General features: G+C 43.3%; 2 protein-coding genes and 1 pseudogene across 2 annotated transcripts; all 3 read right to left on the reverse strand.

Moving 5' to 3' along the window:
• Positions 1-1,846, reverse strand: part of LOC103640401 (tRNA (guanine(10)-N2)-methyltransferase homolog) — a 75,124-nt pseudogene extending 73,278 nt beyond the window's left edge.
• Positions 1,847-3,413: 1,567 nt separating this feature from the next.
• LOC103639418 (myosin-11) lies at positions 3,414-12,823 on the reverse strand. Its single transcript, XM_008662164.4, has 6 exons — positions 11,713-12,823; positions 10,650-11,035; positions 9,616-10,202; positions 8,270-9,525; positions 4,812-5,018; positions 3,414-3,946 (listed from the first exon to the last, which is right to left on the reverse strand). Exons 2-6 carry the CDS (start codon positions 10,988-10,990, stop codon positions 3,632-3,634), a joined length of 2,706 nt encoding a protein of 901 aa, XP_008660386.1. The 5' UTR covers positions 10,991-11,035; positions 11,713-12,823; the 3' UTR covers positions 3,414-3,631.
• Positions 12,824-14,295: 1,472 nt separating this feature from the next.
• Positions 14,296-18,673, reverse strand: LOC100193428 (Heat stress transcription factor A-8). Its single transcript, NM_001138550.1, has 4 exons — positions 18,188-18,673; positions 16,976-17,849; positions 15,395-15,448; positions 14,296-14,573 (listed from the first exon to the last, which is right to left on the reverse strand). Exons 1-3 carry the CDS (start codon positions 18,512-18,514, stop codon positions 15,426-15,428), a joined length of 1,224 nt encoding a protein of 407 aa, NP_001132022.1. The 5' UTR covers positions 18,515-18,673; the 3' UTR covers positions 14,296-14,573; positions 15,395-15,425.
• Between the last annotated feature and the right edge of the window lie 908 nt (positions 18,674-19,581).

A 19,581-nucleotide genomic window follows, 5' to 3' on the forward strand; every position in this document is an offset into this window, starting at 1 on the left:
ACAAAATTTAGAGGTTGTCTCTTGGCCGTTGAGAACGATTCGTGTGGATGAAATACGAAGCAACGATGTGAGGATCTCAGCGATATGCAGGAGACCAGTGTAAGGCCTGTTTGAGCAAGTCAAAATATTGTTTTTCATTCTGGCTAGCAAACAAAAATGAACTCAAATATGACTGACACAACCAGACATTCAAATCATGTAAACACGATCCTGCTATAAAAAAAGACACAATCAGACAGTTGAACTCAAATTTGACCGACACAATTATATAGTTAATGGACAATCAAACGACATAAAAAAGAAATGGTGTGGATGGCCTAGAGTTAGATTTGCTCCTGCTCTTTATATATATAAAGTAGTAGCGCTAAGGTTTAGAAGAGACAACATCTGCCATTTGGCTGGAATAACAAACCAAAAAAAGTGGGTAAGCTTGAGTGGGGCTGTAGTAGAGTTCATACTAAAATAGAGACTGGAATTACTTGGATCTGTTACCAAATGGCAATCTGCTCCCCATTCGGTCTGTTCTAAGTAGAATCAATCGGATCAAATAAGGAGGCAATGGCAGAAGAGCCGATGAAGGGGTGCGTGCGAGGAACCATGAACTATTCCGGCACCCGAGCAGAGCAAGCATGGTGGAAGTTGGTGGTCACTACCTCTAGGAAGTGGCGCAACGGGCACACGCGCAACATGCAGCGAGGGAAGCGACCGAGACCACAGGCGTCGATCGTCGCTCTCGTCGGATTCGATAGAGTGGTGTATTCTCTCTTTGCTATTTCCAACCGGTTCTTTGGGTAGAGATCGGGTAAGTTCTCGAATGTCCGGTGTCACAGCAGGTGGAGCGGTCGTATACGAAAGACTTCGCGTAGAGGTCGCCCGTGTTCGTTGATACGGAATCTGACGCTTGAGATAATTTACGCTGATGTGGTTGCACGAGGAGCGACTTTTGCGCTGGGCTTTAATATATAGGAATATCTATTCGCAGAAACACAAACCATCATCATAGCTCCAAAACGCGCGGCTGCAACCAAAATGTTACCGGTCCCAAGAAAAGGGTCATAGGCAAGCTTCCCGGGCGGGGGGCAGACCCTGGTTGGCCATGAGGGAAGTCATTTCAGCATGAGCTGGTATGTTGGCAGCAGATGCCTATCCGCTGCTCCAACCTAGGCCAAATAATATCAACCTCTTCACAACCGGTGGGAGACCATTGTTCTACCCATAGTCATCGGTTTCCATGAAAAAGAACATATGATCAGGCTTCTTGAAATTAACACGCCCCTGAAACGGAACAGATAGGTCAAGTCTGGTTAGGCGACTGATACCATTCAGCATCCAAGAGATTAGCACCAATAGAAATTGAGGAAATTACGTCATGTATGATCTCGTTCTGCTCTTGGGAGCTAATCACCTTGCTGAAGTTGTCGATAACGATCTTGAAGCTGCTTTCTAGGGCCCGGAACGGTAGCTTCCTCTTGTTGGGGTACTCCTGACCGACTTCTCTAGCTCCTCGTAGGTGGTGCCATGGCCCTAGAGCTCGTAGATCCCCTTAACCAACAAGCCTACCACGCACGACGCCAGAGAATCACAAAGAGGAATCAATAAATGAGAATGAAAGAGAGAGAAGAATGGAAAGCATAAAGGACTTGAGCTCGTGCTTACTGCGGTTGGCGACATGAGCGGAGAGGCGCTCGTCTCCAGGGAGGCGAACGAGATGAAAGGGGGAGTCTACGTGGTGGTTCTGCGGCATGCGCCACTCTACAGATTCACTGACGCCTGGGCCGGCGAAGAGCTCGGCAAGGGACTCCACCTCCGGTCGCTGGTAGTCCAGCAGCATGTGGTAGAAGACGCATAGCAGAAGTCATTGCTCTCCATCAGGGCTAGGGCATGCTGGGAGGTGGCGGCGGCTTTCTTATCGTCTGCCCTGGTCGATGTCCACGGTTTTGTGCGGAGTGGGCGCGGTTGTTGCGGGTGGCGCGGGGGTGGTTACGACGCGGCCTCCTCTATCTCCCTCGGCGACGGGAGGGGGCGCACACCTGGTAGAAGGCGCCGACGGCAGGACTGATGGTGAGAGGCGGCGGGGTGGGGAGGGAGTTACGCGTCTGTGCTGCTGCGGCTGGAGGCGGCTGGCGCAGTGGCGCTAGGGTTTGGCGTGAGTGCTTAGAGCAGTGGCCGCGTGTGTGGGGGCGGTCGATTCGTTCATGTGGCGCAGTGGGAGGCGAACGAGATGAAAGGGGAGCCAACAGCTCCCAATATATTCTCATCTCAAATACCTAATCAATTTGTTGATGAGAGGCCATAAAAGTTCCTGACTGAATTGTATTTGCGACCGTACCTACCTGCACCGGCACTTTTCTATCGGCGACTCGGCTTTCACCTTTGTGCGCCGCCATTTGTTGTTGCCTAGAGCATGTGCCTATCGCTAGGGCAGCAGGGCTCCAACGACGTTGCGATTGGGAAGCAGTTGCCCGCGCAGGAAAGGCAGGGATTTGGGTTTTGGGAGGAGCAGATGGCGGCAAATTTTTGCGTTGCGCGGTCTGCTGTTTTCGGCGGCGGAGAAATAGGGAGGCTAGATGAGGAACGGTTGGAGTGAGTTTTTTGACTTTTCCCTAAAATAGGAATTGGGACGAGGTGTTTTGGTTACCTTTGAAGATGCTTTGATATTTAAATACTCACTTATACATAATTTTAACTTATTTTTATATAAACTCTCTTATTATAGTAGTAGGAATATGGAAGAGATTATACTGTTGAAACTGGCACTTTAATATAGTAAAAAAGTGTGGGTTGATTCTTAAAAAATGTAAGGATTTTTTTTAAAAAAATATTAGTGTAATATAGTAAAGATAAAGATAAATATATGACCCGTCAAAAAAAACAATATTTTTAATATAGTAGAGATAAAAAAACAATTACGAATTGACATTGAAGGTAAACTCAATATTTTTAAAATACAACAATAATACAGATCATTGTTGGAGATGCTCATAGGCGGGTTGAAATAAACAAGACAGATGGAATTAATAGTCAACCAAAAACAAGCAGCAACTCGGCATCCCCTTTACCTTTACTTGCTCCATTCAGAGACATCTCAGAGCTACGCCTCGAAACACTGCTCCTCCCTTTCATAAAAAAAACGTTCCACTAGTCAAGCTACATGAGCGCTTGCAGTTAACCAAACAACGCAATTCGTGGAAATTAAGAATTATCAACTGGGGCTCCAGAATCCACGACGAGGATGATAGGCAGGCGTGCGAAAGCAGGCGGAACTGCGAGACGGCGGGCACTACCCCTCCATTTAGAAAAAAAAATTGAACTACAAAAAAAATTGCAATGACAAAAAAAACTTGACAGCATGCATCCACTGCTCCAACATTCATCAAGAACATGACAGCACACGAAACAACCTTTGGGGCAAGTGATGGTAATTGGACAAGGACTACCCATATCATATCTCAAGTTATGCACGCTTTACAAATGGTGTAAACCGAGCAATGAGTTCCAAAACAAGCCACTACGATATACCGCACGAAGACACTGCGGAATCGTATGAACGCCGACGTATTCACAAGCACCTCTCTGTCTTTCACGAAATGCACATCATATCTGAAAAGGACAATGTTCTTCGCCGCACTCTTCACTCCATGTCAAACTCTCTCATGGACCTAGGGCTGCAAATGATGTCGAACGGCTTGTCGATGCTATCCTGCAGTATTGTTATCTGCCCTTCCTTGAGGAGTATGTCTTCGTCCAAGGCTTCAATCTTCTTCTTCAGTGACACGACCTCGTTCTGCATGATGTTGATGTTTCGTCTGAGCTGCTTGGATTCCTGCCAGGAAAGGTCCCTCTCCTCAGTCACTGTTTTCAGTGTTCCGCGTAGAGACGCAAGCTCCTTGGCAGATTCCTGCAAGTCCTGTTGGAGCTCATTGATCGCTTCATCCTTCTTGGATACCTGTTAAGTGCAGCGCAACAAATTTGTAACAACAGACCATATAGCCTATCGAAGCTGGAATCTAAAATATTTAGCATCCAACATGGAACACCATCCTTACACCAAACAAGTTATTAGATTTCCAGCTTCAAGAATCATGCCTTTTCGGAAGGTACAAGAATAACCACAACAATATGTTTAGTGATCAATTGCTGCCTCTCTAGGAAACTTGATCTGAACACACTGCATGATTTGGACCTTTTGTGAAGTTGTGCGCCCCACTTAGTGTGCAAACATTAATGCAATACAATATTCTTTTTAGCTACTTATGTTAGATTCTCCCAGGTATTCAAAAAGTGATGATCCCTGGAACCATCGGATACACCCATCATTTCAATTTTACACCTGGTTCCAGAAACATTCAAAAAGAAATCTAACTGAATATCCCAAACAAGAAAACTTATTGGAAGGACTTCCACAATTCGACGTGTGCACATTATATCCTAGATTCTTAGCAAGATGTCAAAACTTGAAAAATGATGACTAGCAAAGGCTAAACAAGCACACTAACTTGATTGGAAAACTTAAATGGATTTGTCCAGGTTAACAATATTTTTTAGACCAATGATATGGCAGTTGCATCACCCGTCCTCCAAACAGTCTGGAAACCAAGCCATTCAGCAACAAGACCTACCTGCTTACAAGTATTTTGAGATACACTGAAACTTGAACATTACAACTGGCTAACACCAGGGACAAGACAAATCAAAAGTAATACATGATGGAAATGGAAGGGAAACCATCCTCAGAATCCTACTTTGATCAGAGGAAAAAAATGAACTATTGGTTTCTGGGGAGGGGGAGGGGGTTAAGGGTATGATATTACCTGAAGCTCTAACTGCTTAGCCTTGTGGGTGATGCAAGAAAGTTCATCCTGAACTCTCTGGGTCTCATTTCTCATAACATCTTGGATACGAAGTGAAGATGACAGATCAGACTCCAATTGCCCATTGTCAAGTTCCTTTGACAAGAGTGCCTCCTTTAATACTCTACTGAGCATAGCCTCTTCTTTCAGCTTGAGTCCAAAATCATCCTACACAAGAATGAAAGTTATTTGGTGATGAAATGCTTAAGTTGCTAAAGTAATTCATGTTTCCGTAGTAGTTAATCAGTACTAATTGGACTAGATTTCACCAAGCATCCTATGAAAATTCTTATCATAGAATTTTCATGAAAACACATTTTGTAGAACATGTAACTATCCAGAAACATACATATAGAAAAACTTTACTGTCAAAGTACTCCATCTATTCCAAATTGTAGGTTGTTTTGGCTTTTCTAGGTTCATAGATGATGTTTGTATGCATCTAGACATACACTATATTTAGGTGCATAGAAAAAATATGCACCTAGAAAAGCCAAAATGTAACATCCCAATTTTCAACTATGGAATAAAGCTTATTTAATATTATTGATTGCTATGTTAGCTTAATCCAAACTATGCAAACCAAGGCCTTTATCGATTATTCCTCGATATTCTTCTAAATTATAGCCTAAGCTTGTCTTTCACCGTGATAAATTCTTAAAAACATCTGATGCCCGCCCGCCATAACGCACGCTAGACAAAGGGAGCCCACAACCACCTGTGGTAAAACACATGCGTAAAGGAATCATAAGCCTGCCTCTAGCCGCCTTGGCATTTGTGCATTCTGGCAAGCCCCACCTACACCCTCTGCCCTGAGACAGCCTTGTCGTGCACGCCGAACTGCTATATTAAAGTGTCAGGTTGCAGACCTTGAAGTGATACCTCAGTACAGAAAGCAACTCCGGCAAGACCTCGTGCACCCGCCTGAGCACACGCCAATCACTTGTCACAATCACAACTAAATGAATGCCCCACCATGAGCCAAGTTACGCTGCCAACCTCGGGATGTTGCGACTGCACTGTGGTAACGTCGCCACTCACAGTACGCCGGTCAAGACTCCCTCCATTATAAACCGTCGTTCCTCCGCCTATAAATATTGATGCCCTTGCCACGGAACCTCAGAGTCCAGCCACCATCTCATTGTCACCCCCACATCCGAACAACGCGTGTCTTACTCTTCAAACCAGAGAACAAGCCATCACCGTCGATTTGAGCCGTAGGTGAGCATGCCATGATCTTCGACCTCTTCCTCCATCGAAGTCATTCTTAAACTATAGAAGTTATGACCTTAGCATCGATTAAGACAGCTTTCCCCATGGCCATCACTTGCCCATTGAAAATATGCAAGGAAAACTTCGCTTAAACAATTGTCATATAATAAGCATAACCAAGTTTCTAGAAGCTTCTACAATATTCATGATAAATTATAATCATAAGCAAGACAACTTTCTAGGAACAACTATGGATAACCATGATGTACATAGCCTTCTAGAACTCCCTACACTAATCATGATAAGTCATGGAGCCTAGTTATTTTTAGACCTCTCTAGAACTATTGATGTGTCATGGTGAGGTGTCCCCCCATGTAAGGTGAAGGTGACACATGCATGGTGAGGTGTCACTCATCCATGGCTCCTAGGTGCCTTTATAAGGATGTGCCCCCTCTTGCCATGACATACCATCCGACTCCCATCCACACACATTCAAAGGCAAGGTAGTGTTGAAGCATAGGAACCCTTGCATGTGTCCTTGTTGTAAGTATTTTGTTATGTTGTAAAATTTGTATTTGCTTAGTGCATAAGTTGTGATCCATCTGAAGGAGTGCTCTGCCTCCCGGGATCACAAGGCTTCATCTGTAGGAGTGCTCTGCCTCTCGGAAGCAAATATGGCTGGCTCTGCCACCTACCATGCATTAAGTAATTAGAGATTAAATATGAACTATTGTAATGTATTGATGTATGTTATTTTGATTGTTGTCTATCCACCCACGATGTCCCATAAGTAGAACCAGTTCTAGAAGAGAACCCGGAGGAGCCAGAAGACGAAGAACGTGACGTCGCGGACGCGCAACTGAACAAAGGCAAGTCTCATCGACCTCCTACTTTGATCATGGTTGCTCCTAAGTGAGAAAATATATAAAACTTGCTAGACATAGTTGTTGTATAAGATGACACACCTGATATTGAGTGAACGAGAGAAACTATGCATTGATGCCATGATGCATGTTGATAATCTTATACCTCGATACTTGATGAAACCAGATGGAGATGAGACCAGAGCAGCATGGTAAGTGTTGGAGCATGCGCTATCGTGGTGGTAGACTTGCGACCGAGTTGTCGTGGTGGCATCTCGGGTTTGCTAGTTTTGGTTGGTGACTGCTCTGGTGAACCATAAGGACTGTGTGTTGTGGTGTCATCTCACCTAACTTATTTCCATTATGACCACATGGGCTTGTATGGGAAAGCCTTAGCCTAATCCCACTGGCTGGCCTGGTAGTCGTCCGAGGTGGATATGTTTTGGGTTGGAGACCTGAGTGGTCAGGACCCGGGGTTTGTGGGCTGCTAGGCGAGGTTGAGCCATGTTTGGGTGTCGGCTATGACAGAGCCGTCTTGGGACGGTGATGTGTGTGTGGGTACAGCGTACAACCACTGCAGAGTGTATAATCCATTCGAATGGTCTGTGTCTTCGGTATAGGACAGGTTATGGTGTGGACACTTCAACTAGTTGAGCTACCTAACTTATAAGATGGATAACAAGCATGGATATAGTTCCAATAATGCATTTGTTAATCATGTTTATTGATCATTGCATACTAATCTGTAACTCCCTCCTTGTAAGGGCGAGGTGGGACTTGCTGAGTACCTTTGTGCTCACCCGTTATTTTTACAGAGGATCTTGATTTCGTGCCCGAGGAATTTTGAGTAGTTCGTGCCCTATACCTATGTTTGGCGTGGTGCCGTTGCTGTAGAAGCCACCATGTAGGAAGAAGATACTACCCTCGTGTTTATCTTATCGACTATAGTTCTTCTAGTTGGTGTTATTATTGTAACCGAATGTACTAAATAAAGCTATGTATGACTGTGGCACCACTTGTGTAATGTATTTCACCAGAGACTGTTTCCTGATGCTTAAATACATGTTTAGCTTCGGTTGTTTAGACCGGGGCGTTACACAAAACGACCTATGATTTAGGATGGAGGGAGTATTTTTTTATTGGTAGGGTCGTCTCCTCTACACTTGACAAATACTGCATAAACGACAAGGTGGAAATTAATTTACTTCAAACAACAAAGATTTATTGTTAAAGATTATTTTTTACTGGTAGGGTCCTCCTGTTAACTTTTTTACAACTAAATGACAAGATCGAAATTAATTTACTTCAAACAGCATAGGTCCTTTTGTACCAGAAATAACTCACCGTTTGCTCCCTGGAAGAACTACCTCTAGCTGCAGTCTCACCAGATTTTTCTTTTACACTTTGCTTTTCATTCAGTACAGAATTTATTGTCTTCAAACTTCGCTTCAAACTTTCAATTCCTCCTTTGATGCTTTGGTACTCAAAAGTGTAATTACTGACTATCAACACATCATTGCCACTGAAAGACTCATTTTCAAGTTTCTTGTGTTTCATCAAATCCAACAATTTGGTGCAAAGTTGGCTGGTCTTATTAAGCAATGACAAGCCTTGCACCTGCAGGTTGTCCACTCTAGCCTGAAGCTCTTGGTCAAGGCGAATTGAGAAGGGTGCTCCATTTCCAACAACTTGTAAACGATTTAAGAGTGCAATGTTCTCTTGTCTGAGGGACCCAACTTCAAGATGACAAGAACGAATTTCACATCTCAACTTTTGCTCCACCCCTGTCAGTCTAATCAGTTCCATTCGCAATTTCCTCATTTTATCACTGTCACACTCAACAAATTTCTTGTCTAATTGAGCTTTGCATCCCTGTCTTAGACTTGTGATTGCTCTTTCCTGTTCATTACATGTTGTTTGTAGTCTGGCAATCACTTTGTGCAATGCTTTGTTCTCTCCCTCCTTGTCCTTCAAGTATTCCCTGGTGTGGTCCCTTTCCTCAACAACCTCAGCAAAACGAGCATCCTTATCTACTGAGGAATTATGGAGCTTCTCATGCTCGTTTCTAAGTTTCTCTAGATCGTCATTTAATTTGTTGTTTTGCAATTCCAAACTAGCAACTTTGGTTGAAGCTTCAGCCTTATTTGCTTCAAGAAAGGCAACTTCTCTTTGAAATGACACATTCTGCTCTGCAAGTTCTCTCACCCGTTCATGTAGTCTCTCTTCTTCAGATTGAAATCTTGATAGTTTGACAGACCAATCATGTGACCTTCTGTCCATCTCTCTCTCCAGTGTAGTTTGTCTTTCACTCTTCTCCTTCTCCAACCTCCTAGTTCTGGTATCTAGTTCTTTCTTTGATTGTTTGTATTGCTGTTTGGCAGCAGATCTTTCTGCAACGTGTGCTCTTATATGTGAAGACAGTTCATGCGTTAACTGTTTCCTATCTTCTGTCAACTGCTGGATCAACTGAAACATGTCATTTGAGCTCATTCGCTTATCTCTGATAATGTTGAATTCATATTCATCTCCACAATGAACAATGAACCTTGACTCAACTTCTTTAGCTCTTTGCAGCAACATGTCATTGGTTTCTTGCTCCCCTGATGCAAGTACAAGTCATCGTTATGAAAATGTTGAGAAGCATCACAAAAGCAAGAGCCTACAAAGAATGGAGCACTTTGAGGTCATACCTGAAATAGGACAAGCGGAGGGGCAAATAACATTTGGAGGTCTCACTTCTTGCAAATCTTCACAAATATCTACAACAGATGTAGCACTGTCTCTCTCAAAAGCATCTGGCATGCTTACGTGGTTTCTACCTGCATCGCACATAGTTGTAATCTTGCAGTTATCTCTTGTACCCTCTTGAGCAACTTGCCAAAGGCAGTCTTCTTTTATGTCTACATCTGGGTAGCACTCTGTATTCCCTTTCATTGATTTTGGTATGGATGGTACTGTTGATTGGGGTCGAGGTGGCCTTCCCAAAGTAGAAACCATAGATGCGGCGGAGGGATACTGCCTCTGTTTCTCATTTACCATTGCATCTTCATGCCCTCTATCAATGTATCGATCTAGTACTTCATTCTTGCTTAATAGATTGCTTAGTCTTGTTGACCTGCATCGAAGAGCAATGGGAGAGCTAACAGGAGAGTGCCCTGCCGAGCATGAACAACATCTTGAACGAGGAGAATCGTTTTCCATGGAAGAATGATCTTTTGGGATATTTATTGCATATTCTCTCAAAACTGGATTTCCTTCTGGTGACCATATGTTGGGGCTGCAAGTTAAGAATAATGTTAAAACAATTTATCAGATGACTTGCTGAATAAAATGAGCTACGACACACAAGGCCTTAATACCAAAATAAGATCTGCCAAAAAAGTGCTAGTCTTAAAGTGGAACTCAATGACAAGAATACATATTTAGGTGAAAAGTTGAAGGACGTAATGTTTATGCAATCACATCTAGTACAGAGAAAACTTGCATGTGAACTGAAAGTGAACAATCATAAAGAGGACCCCTTTGTCAAAAGGAATAAGCATCTAATAGCTTAAATTAGTAGAATCTGCAGACTTACACAAGGAATGTATCCTGATCTATTTGCCATTTTCTTGATTTGATAACATTACCGACACAGCAAATAGGTAACACTGGCTTATATGCATACATGTTAAATTACAAGGGAGTACCCGATAGAAAATCATCAAGCAAGGGAACCACTTACGCAACATCTTTGACATTCTGAGGTGCATCAAATCCATCATACAAAGTGCATGGAACATCACCAGAGAAACTAAAGCATCGTTCGTCTAAGCAAGTGTTTGTGGCCGGAGACGAGAATGACATGGACCTCCTGAGCTGCTTCGGATTGGCTGGTTCCTCCTTATTCCGCTTTTGACCACGGCTTCTGGATCTTGACAACCTTGTGCTGCAGGAACCAGAACTTTCGTTGCCCACATCTGCCACCAGTGTCTTTTTATGCGTAGTCCCGCTATCACTGCCCGGTGTCCCGTTTTCGTCGCCAGCATTTGCAGCGGAGGACCCAAAGAAAAAGAATCTTCTCATATTTCAGGAATTAGAAGTACGGAAGATTCACCAGAAATTGGATCCCTGCATGGATCGGGTCTTGGTAAGCAAAGCATTAACTATATGAAATATTATGTAGCAAGCTGTACTGTACATCTGAAGTAACAAGACAACAAGTGCTTTCTTTACGAATTAGCCGAGAACTAACAAAAATATTAACAAGAGACTTGGGAAACAAAATCATCCCAGAAAATGAAAATCTACAAGGATTTTTTTTGTAAAGATCGCAAGGAAATGTTCAGTAATTTCCACATAACATTGGAAATAACTAGCTGTCATCTCCCAACTGAAGTTGCACATGTCCTCCACGCCAGCATCTCACTACCTCGAGTAGGAAATCAATCGAACATGTTACACGCACAGCCACCGGCACCAAGTAAAAGCGAACAGTACTTGTTTGGTCCTCGATCGTAGGGCACCGAACCGAACCGCGCAAAATTCAATCAGAAGGGCAACTGAACCAAAAAATCGAAACAGAACCAGACATTCGCCTAGCGAGCCGTGTCCCGTCGATCCTCGATCCCAGAACCACCGGCGATTCAAGGACGCCCCACCGATCCTCGACCCAGCGCACCAATTCAGCCAAAACCCGACGCGGAATCCAGAACCACCCGCACCGACTACACCCGGAACTAAAACCCAACGAGAACCTGGAGCCCGAAGGCCATTGCGGCGGAGTAGAGAAGAAGCAGGAGGCAAACCTGCGGGAATCCCAAGCGTGGCGAGGTGAGGCGAAGTCGGGCTGCGGTGTGGTGTGGTATGGAATATGGATGTGAGGGCAAAGTAACGGTCGGGCGGGGGGTTTTGATTAGCGCCTGCTAATTGCGATTAACAGCTGGCTTTCCTTTTTCGCAGCGGTAAGAAAAAGATACGGGTTTTGAATTGGGGAGCGGCGAGGGGGAGCGGGTTGGTAGGTAGGAATGGAGGACGGCATTTTTTATTTTTATATTTTAAATATTTTTTTTGCAAAAAATAGTACGTGGCGGCGCCAGGGGGGCTGGCACAAAAATGAATGATGACAAGGACTAAAATATAAATACGTGGCGGCGTCAAATGGTTGTCCCAGGATAAAACCATTTGGTGTCAGACCCTGGAGCGCTACATGTTCGTTCACTGGTTCCATCCTCTTACAGCTAGCATCAGACGTGGAAAACCCAATCACACAAATATTGTTACTTGCAATCGTCAGTGGGTGGCCTCAAATTGACATGCCCTTGTATTGTCCATGACACTCTGAGTGCTGTTGCTCTTCAAAATGGGCGTGGCACCTTCTAAGCTTGAAGATAACAAGGTCCTTGTGTTGTGCTGCCGGGAGAGGAAGCGTCTAGCGTCTTGTTAGAGAAGCACTAGATGGAAGATGTGCACTTGCAGCTTCTCACTGTGCTTATATTCTGTCTTTGAGAGAAATAGGTTCTCTTCTAAGGAAATGTTTTGGAGAGTCAATAACAAATGCGTCACCATCTATTTTGTACGTCAATCATATGATGAGTGCAGGGAGGAACTCGGTGAAAACTACTGAGGAAGTGTTAGTTCCTGCTCAATCTTCATCTCCAGGTGCTAGAGAGGGCAGTCAGGACATTGAAAATGCTGATGGCGTTAGGGCCACTTAGGCATCTTCGAGAAATGGGGATTTTTTTTTCAGAGTCAGAAGATGATTTCGACCATCCATCCACTGAAACTCTGGTGCAGGTGTTCAAGAACCAGAATGATGTGCTTGTTGCTAGTACTGACTCAGACCAATTCTCGCAATGGCAACAGCGAAAATGAGATGGCAATGACTGGCAGATCTTCACTGGATGTTCTTCTTGTGGATGGGGAATTGAAGAAACCTTACAATGATGTGAGTAATGTGGCAAGAGATATAAATTCATGCATGAAAAATGTTGAGATATCTATTCTTTCGGGCATGTGATTCTGGAAAAGAAGTCCCATTTGTTCTTGAGGAAGATTAAGTCCAGTTCCGTCCTGTACTACCTGAAGAAATAGGTTAGACAGCAACCAAATAACTTCTGTCCACGACCATTTTTCCTAGTTTCTCTTACAATTCGACATAATATTAAAATAGAAAATGATTTCCTGCAGCACATGGATCAAAGACATCAAGTTCTCTGGCAGCATTGTTTGCTTGCCGCTACGAGGACACCACTGTTCCTGAATGTGAGTTAATTTTGTATGATTGCCTCTTTTTCTTTTTACTCCTTTGGCGCAGTGCTTGCTGTATCTGTGTTACAAATACAATTACAAGGCTTCTTGTTGTGAGTAACCATAATGTGATATACTCAGATAAATTGTTTGAATTTGTCGTACTATAGGTTGCATTCCTCAACGATGGCACCGGGCACCAGCTGCCCCTGTTCGACGTCGCCGGGTACCGGAGCCCTAGCGGCGCAAGGGGAGACGTCTGCTTCTTCCGGTACGGCCTCAAGGCACCTGGGCCAACGACGACAACGGCATAGGCTACCGCAGGTGCTCGTCGATCAGCGAGCTCTACCTTGGCGACACTAACCGAAAACGATCAGCGAGCTTTGCCTCTGCTACACCAGCGGCTACTGCAAGAACGTTAGCGCCTGCAGGTTCGTGCGTGGCGTGACGACCGACAGGCTCCCTGACGACGCTAGCGCCAAGATGGACCCCGCCTCCGTGGAGCAGTACCAAGACATCCTGCTTCGCTTCAACAAGCCCCAGCGCCTTGACGCCAGTCGCCACCGCCCGCAGCCAAACAGCAAAATTATAATTCCCAATTCTAGACTTCAATATCTACGTCCAAACAGAATGCTAGGGATTTACTTAGCTTCTTCTTTTTTTTTCTTTTTTTGGCCTCGCATCAACACCGAGTACAACTCACATTGGACACCACTGTAGAACATCCACGCTTGAAGCCATAAAAAGGAAACGAGAAATAACTCTGGTACGAAAAGAAAAAAACTGTCTAGAGTGGAGCTAGGCACCGAGAGCCATGGGTAAGGGTAATAATGGATCGTGATCCAAATACTTCTTTACAATTCGTTAGAACCCTAAATTATTTCTAGTTTAAAAATGAATAGAAATACAGTTTTGTCCTAATCCGATCCTTAAATTTTATACCGTAAAATATAGAACCCATTGTCACCCTTGTGCCCGCCCCACCACTGACATCGACTCGCGTTACGTATAGACTCTTGGGTATATGTAGATTGCCTTAACTTTCTTTCCCCAGTTATGAATATTGTCTTCTATGGAAGGCTCCGTGAAGTCATTCTGACCAAAAACAAACGGTGCCTAGGAATCTCGTACGCAAATAAAAAAAAGTTCAAAAGTGCTTCATTCATCCAATACGATATTCTATACAACATGAGCAATGCTACCTTGTGTTATGGGTGTGGCTAGGACAATGAGACCTGGGACAAAAACAAAACCCTTGTCCTGTTGCCTTGATCGAGCGAATACGAAAAACGAATTATGCCTTACCAATATGAGTTACTGTATTTTTTTAGTATCAGTATAGTAAATTCTGAGCAATCCCGGTCTTCAGGTTCCCAATGGTGGCTAACCTGCCAGTCTCAAGATTCTGTTCACCACAAATCTGCAGAAACTGAAACCACATCAGTGACGGGGGCCACATTGCTAGTTGCAATTGATGATAATGAGGCCATGAGAGATAGAGGTGTGAATAAAATGAATGTAAATAACTTGGTATACATCTTTATGTTTCAACTAAATGCACTACTAAGGAAGTTCTCATATTTTAATCGTCTCGTTGTTCCTCGTCTGCTCTCAGGCTACGACTCAGTTGTGCGCCACTCTCGGGCCTGGGTGGGCCTTTGCAGAGTAGGCAGCTTGAATCGGCCTGTTAGTGATGGGAGGATACAGGATAGGGCTCGGGGGTTTCTCGGTTGTGACCGTTGCCGCGGCCTTCTATTAATGAAATATCATGAGGATGGTCTTACCCTCCCTGTCCAGTTTTTTATATGTCGTTACACACTTACAAGAAATACTCGATCACTTATCCATTTTTAGTTATTTATCATACAATAAGGTAAGCTCATTTACTCAGTGTCAAAGAAAGAAATACGTGCCTGCCAAAGCTGGCAGTCGTAAAGAAGTAGATTCTGGGTGGGGAACAATGAAAGAAAAATCAAACAGACCCACATCATACATCAAAATGCATTTTGATGCTAGAGGAGTTGCTTATGCAAGAGATATGGACAGGTCAACCCGTAATTATGATATATAGAAAAGCAGTCAGTACTGACCTGTGTTTTGGAAGGAAGCTATTGTATAGTTAAGGAGTCAAATGAATGCTTGACCCTGGTTTGTGTTTGATCATGCCAAGTAATAGTAAAGTTCATGAATAGAACAAAGCGCAAAGGGCTTTTTAATTGCAAAGCACCTCTATCCACTTACGTTATTGGACAAAATTCTCTGGGACCACCGCTCATGCTTCAGTTATGACATCAGCTGAAACAACAGAAAGTTAAATAAATTAGAACTACTGGATAAAAAGAAACAGAACACAAAAAACAAAGCATATGACAATAGGTTATTAGGTTGTAATCAATTATATGGCCAGCTTTCAAATCAGAATTTGCCATATCCATAGGTTTAAAAATCACTCCCTCCGATTTCAAATGTAGATCATCATAGGATTCCGGCCATTCCAACTTCAACTTCCCCATAAGTAAATTCAAAATTATATGCTCATATTCCAGTTGTTGAGCTAATCACTCTAAAGATGTTCAATTTCTTTCTGAGGTTTATGTCGCCTATTGGATTCTTCATTGTAACCATATTAACATCTAAGCACATGTGTACCACACGTGCATGGTAAATAAAGGATTGCAACACATGGTTGATGTCACTACATTAATGACGGAAAGAATTTCATAACTATAATTTCTTTACTTCAAATAATACTCCCTCCTTTTCAAATTGTAAGTCATTTTGGCTTTTCTAAATACATAGTTTTTACTATGTATATAGGCACCGCCGAATAGGTCCATAGCAAAAACAATGTATGTAAAAAAACCAAAACAACCTACAATTTGAAATAGAGAGAGTATAGTTTCCAAGAAGTTGGAAGTAGAAGTTCTTGGTTATACATGCGTGTCCTAATTCCTTTACCTCAAAACCGGCTAAATCATGCGGACTTATATTTGACCCTTGCAATTCCTTTCCCTTTTTCTTTTCTGTAACTACTAATGACTTGTGTTCCCACGTTTCGTTTTGTAAGGCATTAACCCTTATACAATTCATTTTCTTGATTATTTTTCAGACAACTAATGAATTGTACTCCCACATTTCTTTTTGTTAGGCATGAATGCATTCAGATCCAAACCTCGTAATTTTCAACTAACAATAAGCCTTACAAGAGAGTTTGTTATACAAAAGTGACATTATTAATTCATATTCGTAAGCACTGTCTTATGATTATGATTTTGTTGCCAGAAACATTATCATATAAGAGAAATTACAGGTAAATATACCTTTGGAGATCGCTTTTGAGTCAAACAATGCCTTATATTCTGAAACAGAGGGAGCATAAAAAAATATATAATGTAGAACCCAAAACAGAACAATGTCCTTTCCTACTGTTTTGTGTCTGATAGAACTAGTCCTGAACTAGGCCTAGCTGTGAAATGAATTGTGACTCCTCAATGCTTTGGTATGGCAAAATAGCAGTCATTTATCTGCTTCTGTGCATTGTTTCTACCAACATAAATGGAATCAAAACTCGAGTAGCCCAGCAAGTGACCAAACAGTAACAGAAATATGACCCATAAAGTCTTATGTTTTTGTAAATTCCTAGTGTATGACTGATCTCAACCTTATCAGTACTAATGGACATCAGATGCATAGTTTTCCCTTAAGACACAGGCAACTAGGCACAGAAATTCAACAGCAAGATAAGATTACCTACTCATGCTTTGTGTAAAAACTAAAAAAGAGAACTGAAAGGCAGAATGGCATACGTCAATTAGTACATACCATATTGAGGATTTTTGCAATTCTGTTGCGCTTCTACCTGGCAGTCCTGCTCTAACCATGGACGGTCATAACCGTAATCTTCAATTGTTAGAGGGTCCACTTGAAAGTCTTGCTCTGTCTGTTGAAGGATGTGCTCTAGTCCGCCACCAAATATATCCATGTCATCCCATTCACATAGAGCAGAGGTGTCAGTAAAATCATTCCCAGTTGAATCAAGTGTACCAACATTGTTTGAAGCCATTTCTACATCCATGGGCATCTCAAGTGCATGGCTTGAAACTGATTGTACAGGGCTTGAACAGAAAGCTTCATTTGCTGGTGTTGGTTGATTGGAAGTTTCAGGAACAGGAGGACAATATTGAATAATTTGCGCGCCTCCACCAGAAGTCTCAGAATCATCTACAGGGCCATGTTCCAAAGCTTGGAACCTTCTTTTCCTGTTCCCATCATCATTCCACCAGTTACTCCTGCACTGCTGCTGCACGAGCTGGTTGAGGAAATCCGGATTGTGGACAACTATTGCCAAAAGTGCCATCATCTGCTGCTGGTTCTGTTCCATCACACGGAGGCGTTGAATTAAACTCTGCACTTCAAGACTAGATGTTTGCTGGTACTGCCTTAAATCTACAAGCTGCTGCATTAGAAGGGCCTTGTCCCTCTTAAGTGTCTCAACCTCCTTTTCAAGGCCTCCATATTTTCCTATCTCGATATTCTCAGTGCCAGGTGCAGTTTTGACAGGCACCGACTGCAGATCACTAGGTACATCCTGAGAGGATTTCTTCTTTCTCTTGATGGTCTTCAGAAGATGTTTTTGGCCCTTAATAAAACCTTCATTGGCCCATTCCCATCTATCTGGATCAACTTTATGAAATCCCTAATTATGAAGAAGAACACTAGTGAATTCATGAAACAATAGAAGTTAACATTCAACATGAACTTACAGCACAGAAACATGCGGACAAAATAATAGCTAGTTTGACGCGGATGATTTTCAACATAATCTAACAGCTAAGCAGCTCTTCTATTTCAATATACACAGTTACAGTCTAGTTACATGTTTCATGCACAAGTTTTGGGGGGGAAAAAAGCCTGAAGAGAAAAAAGCATGGGACTGATACCATAGGTCACTATTTCAGTACAAGCATAAAGTTTCATGCAAACAATTAGCAGTAGCTTCATCCAATAAAGCATCAGGCTAGGCGTAATCCTCACGTAGGTGTTGAGCTGGCGTATGAAGCTGGTGAAGTGGTTGTGCTTGAAGTGTCGCGGAAGCAGGTCGCGCTCAAAAACGTGCGAGTCCCAGATCACGAAGCTGCCGCCGCCGGCGCTCCAGGAGATGACCGCGTCGGTGGCCGGGTCGGAGACCATGTCGTAGACCTTGGTCAGGAATGGCGCCACGTCGGGAGGCTTCGGCACCACCGCCACGGGCGCCGTTTCCGGCGCCGCCGTCACCGGCGTGGCCTTCCCCGCCGCCTGAGCACCGACCTCTCCGCCGGCTGGGGACGCGGGATGCTGGGGCGACCGCTTCTTGGAGCCCATCGCGACGGACGAAGCGAAAACCCTAGATGAATTTTGGTCGGAGAGGCCTTGGAGTCGAGATTGCGGCGGCTGCGCCGGAGAGGCTTCGAGATTGAGGCGACGTCGGGACGCGAGAAGTCGAGCAGGGACGGGACGGAACGGAACACGGGAACAGGAAGGGGAGATGCGGCGAGGGGATTTTGGTTGGGCTGCTTTCGTTCAATTTTCCTTTGATTTGACGACGAGCAGTACAGTACGGTTCTGTGATAAAGAAATGGGAAAATGTGGGAGAGGATATTTGTTTTGGTTTAGATCACGGAAGGCGCGTGGCCGGGCAACAACGTATACCGTAGCTATTGTACGTGTTTCTTTTGCCGACACAATGACCAGTGGGGACGGAATTTGGTGGGTCCCAGGTACCAGTGATAATGCTTTGTGTACGCCGATTTCTCGTTGAGTCAGGGAGGTTCCTGTGTCGCGCTCGAGGGTAGGGATGAAAACGGTCGGAAACGGTCGGTAAACACTAAAACCATTACTGTTTTCATATTTTTTATCGGAAACAAAATCGAAAACGGTAACTCCGGAAACGGAAACGATATCGGTATTTCGGAAACATCGGAAACGAAAGTTCGGTGCGGAAAATACACCGGTAACGGTCGAAATCTAAAATACGATCGGTAAACATATCAAACTTCACAATAAAACAAAATTGACAAAACATCACAAATACCACAAGTTCACAATTCATGATATAACAAGTTCACAAGGATCACAAATTTATAATATAAAAAGTTTACAAAGATCACAAGTTCACAATATAACAAGTTCACAGTATAACAAGTTCATAAAGATCACAAGTTAACATACTCAAAGTTCACAATTCACAATATCCACTCGATTTAGTTGACGCGGCATGCTTACTCATGAAATATTTTTTCCTTACATAAAGGGTTTTTTCACAGCCTCACAGGAAAACCCTAAAATCTAGTGTGTGGAAAAGACAGACTGTCGGCTCTCTATTATTATATATTACTAATACATAACATGTGCATAGAAAATGGTGGATTCGTTCGAGAGACCAAATCGTT

This window comes from Zea mays, chromosome 9 (assembly GCF_902167145.1).
Source record: "Zea mays cultivar B73 chromosome 9, Zm-B73-REFERENCE-NAM-5.0, whole genome shotgun sequence".
In the NCBI taxonomy this organism is placed as follows: domain Eukaryota; kingdom Viridiplantae; phylum Streptophyta; class Magnoliopsida; order Poales; family Poaceae; genus Zea; species Zea mays.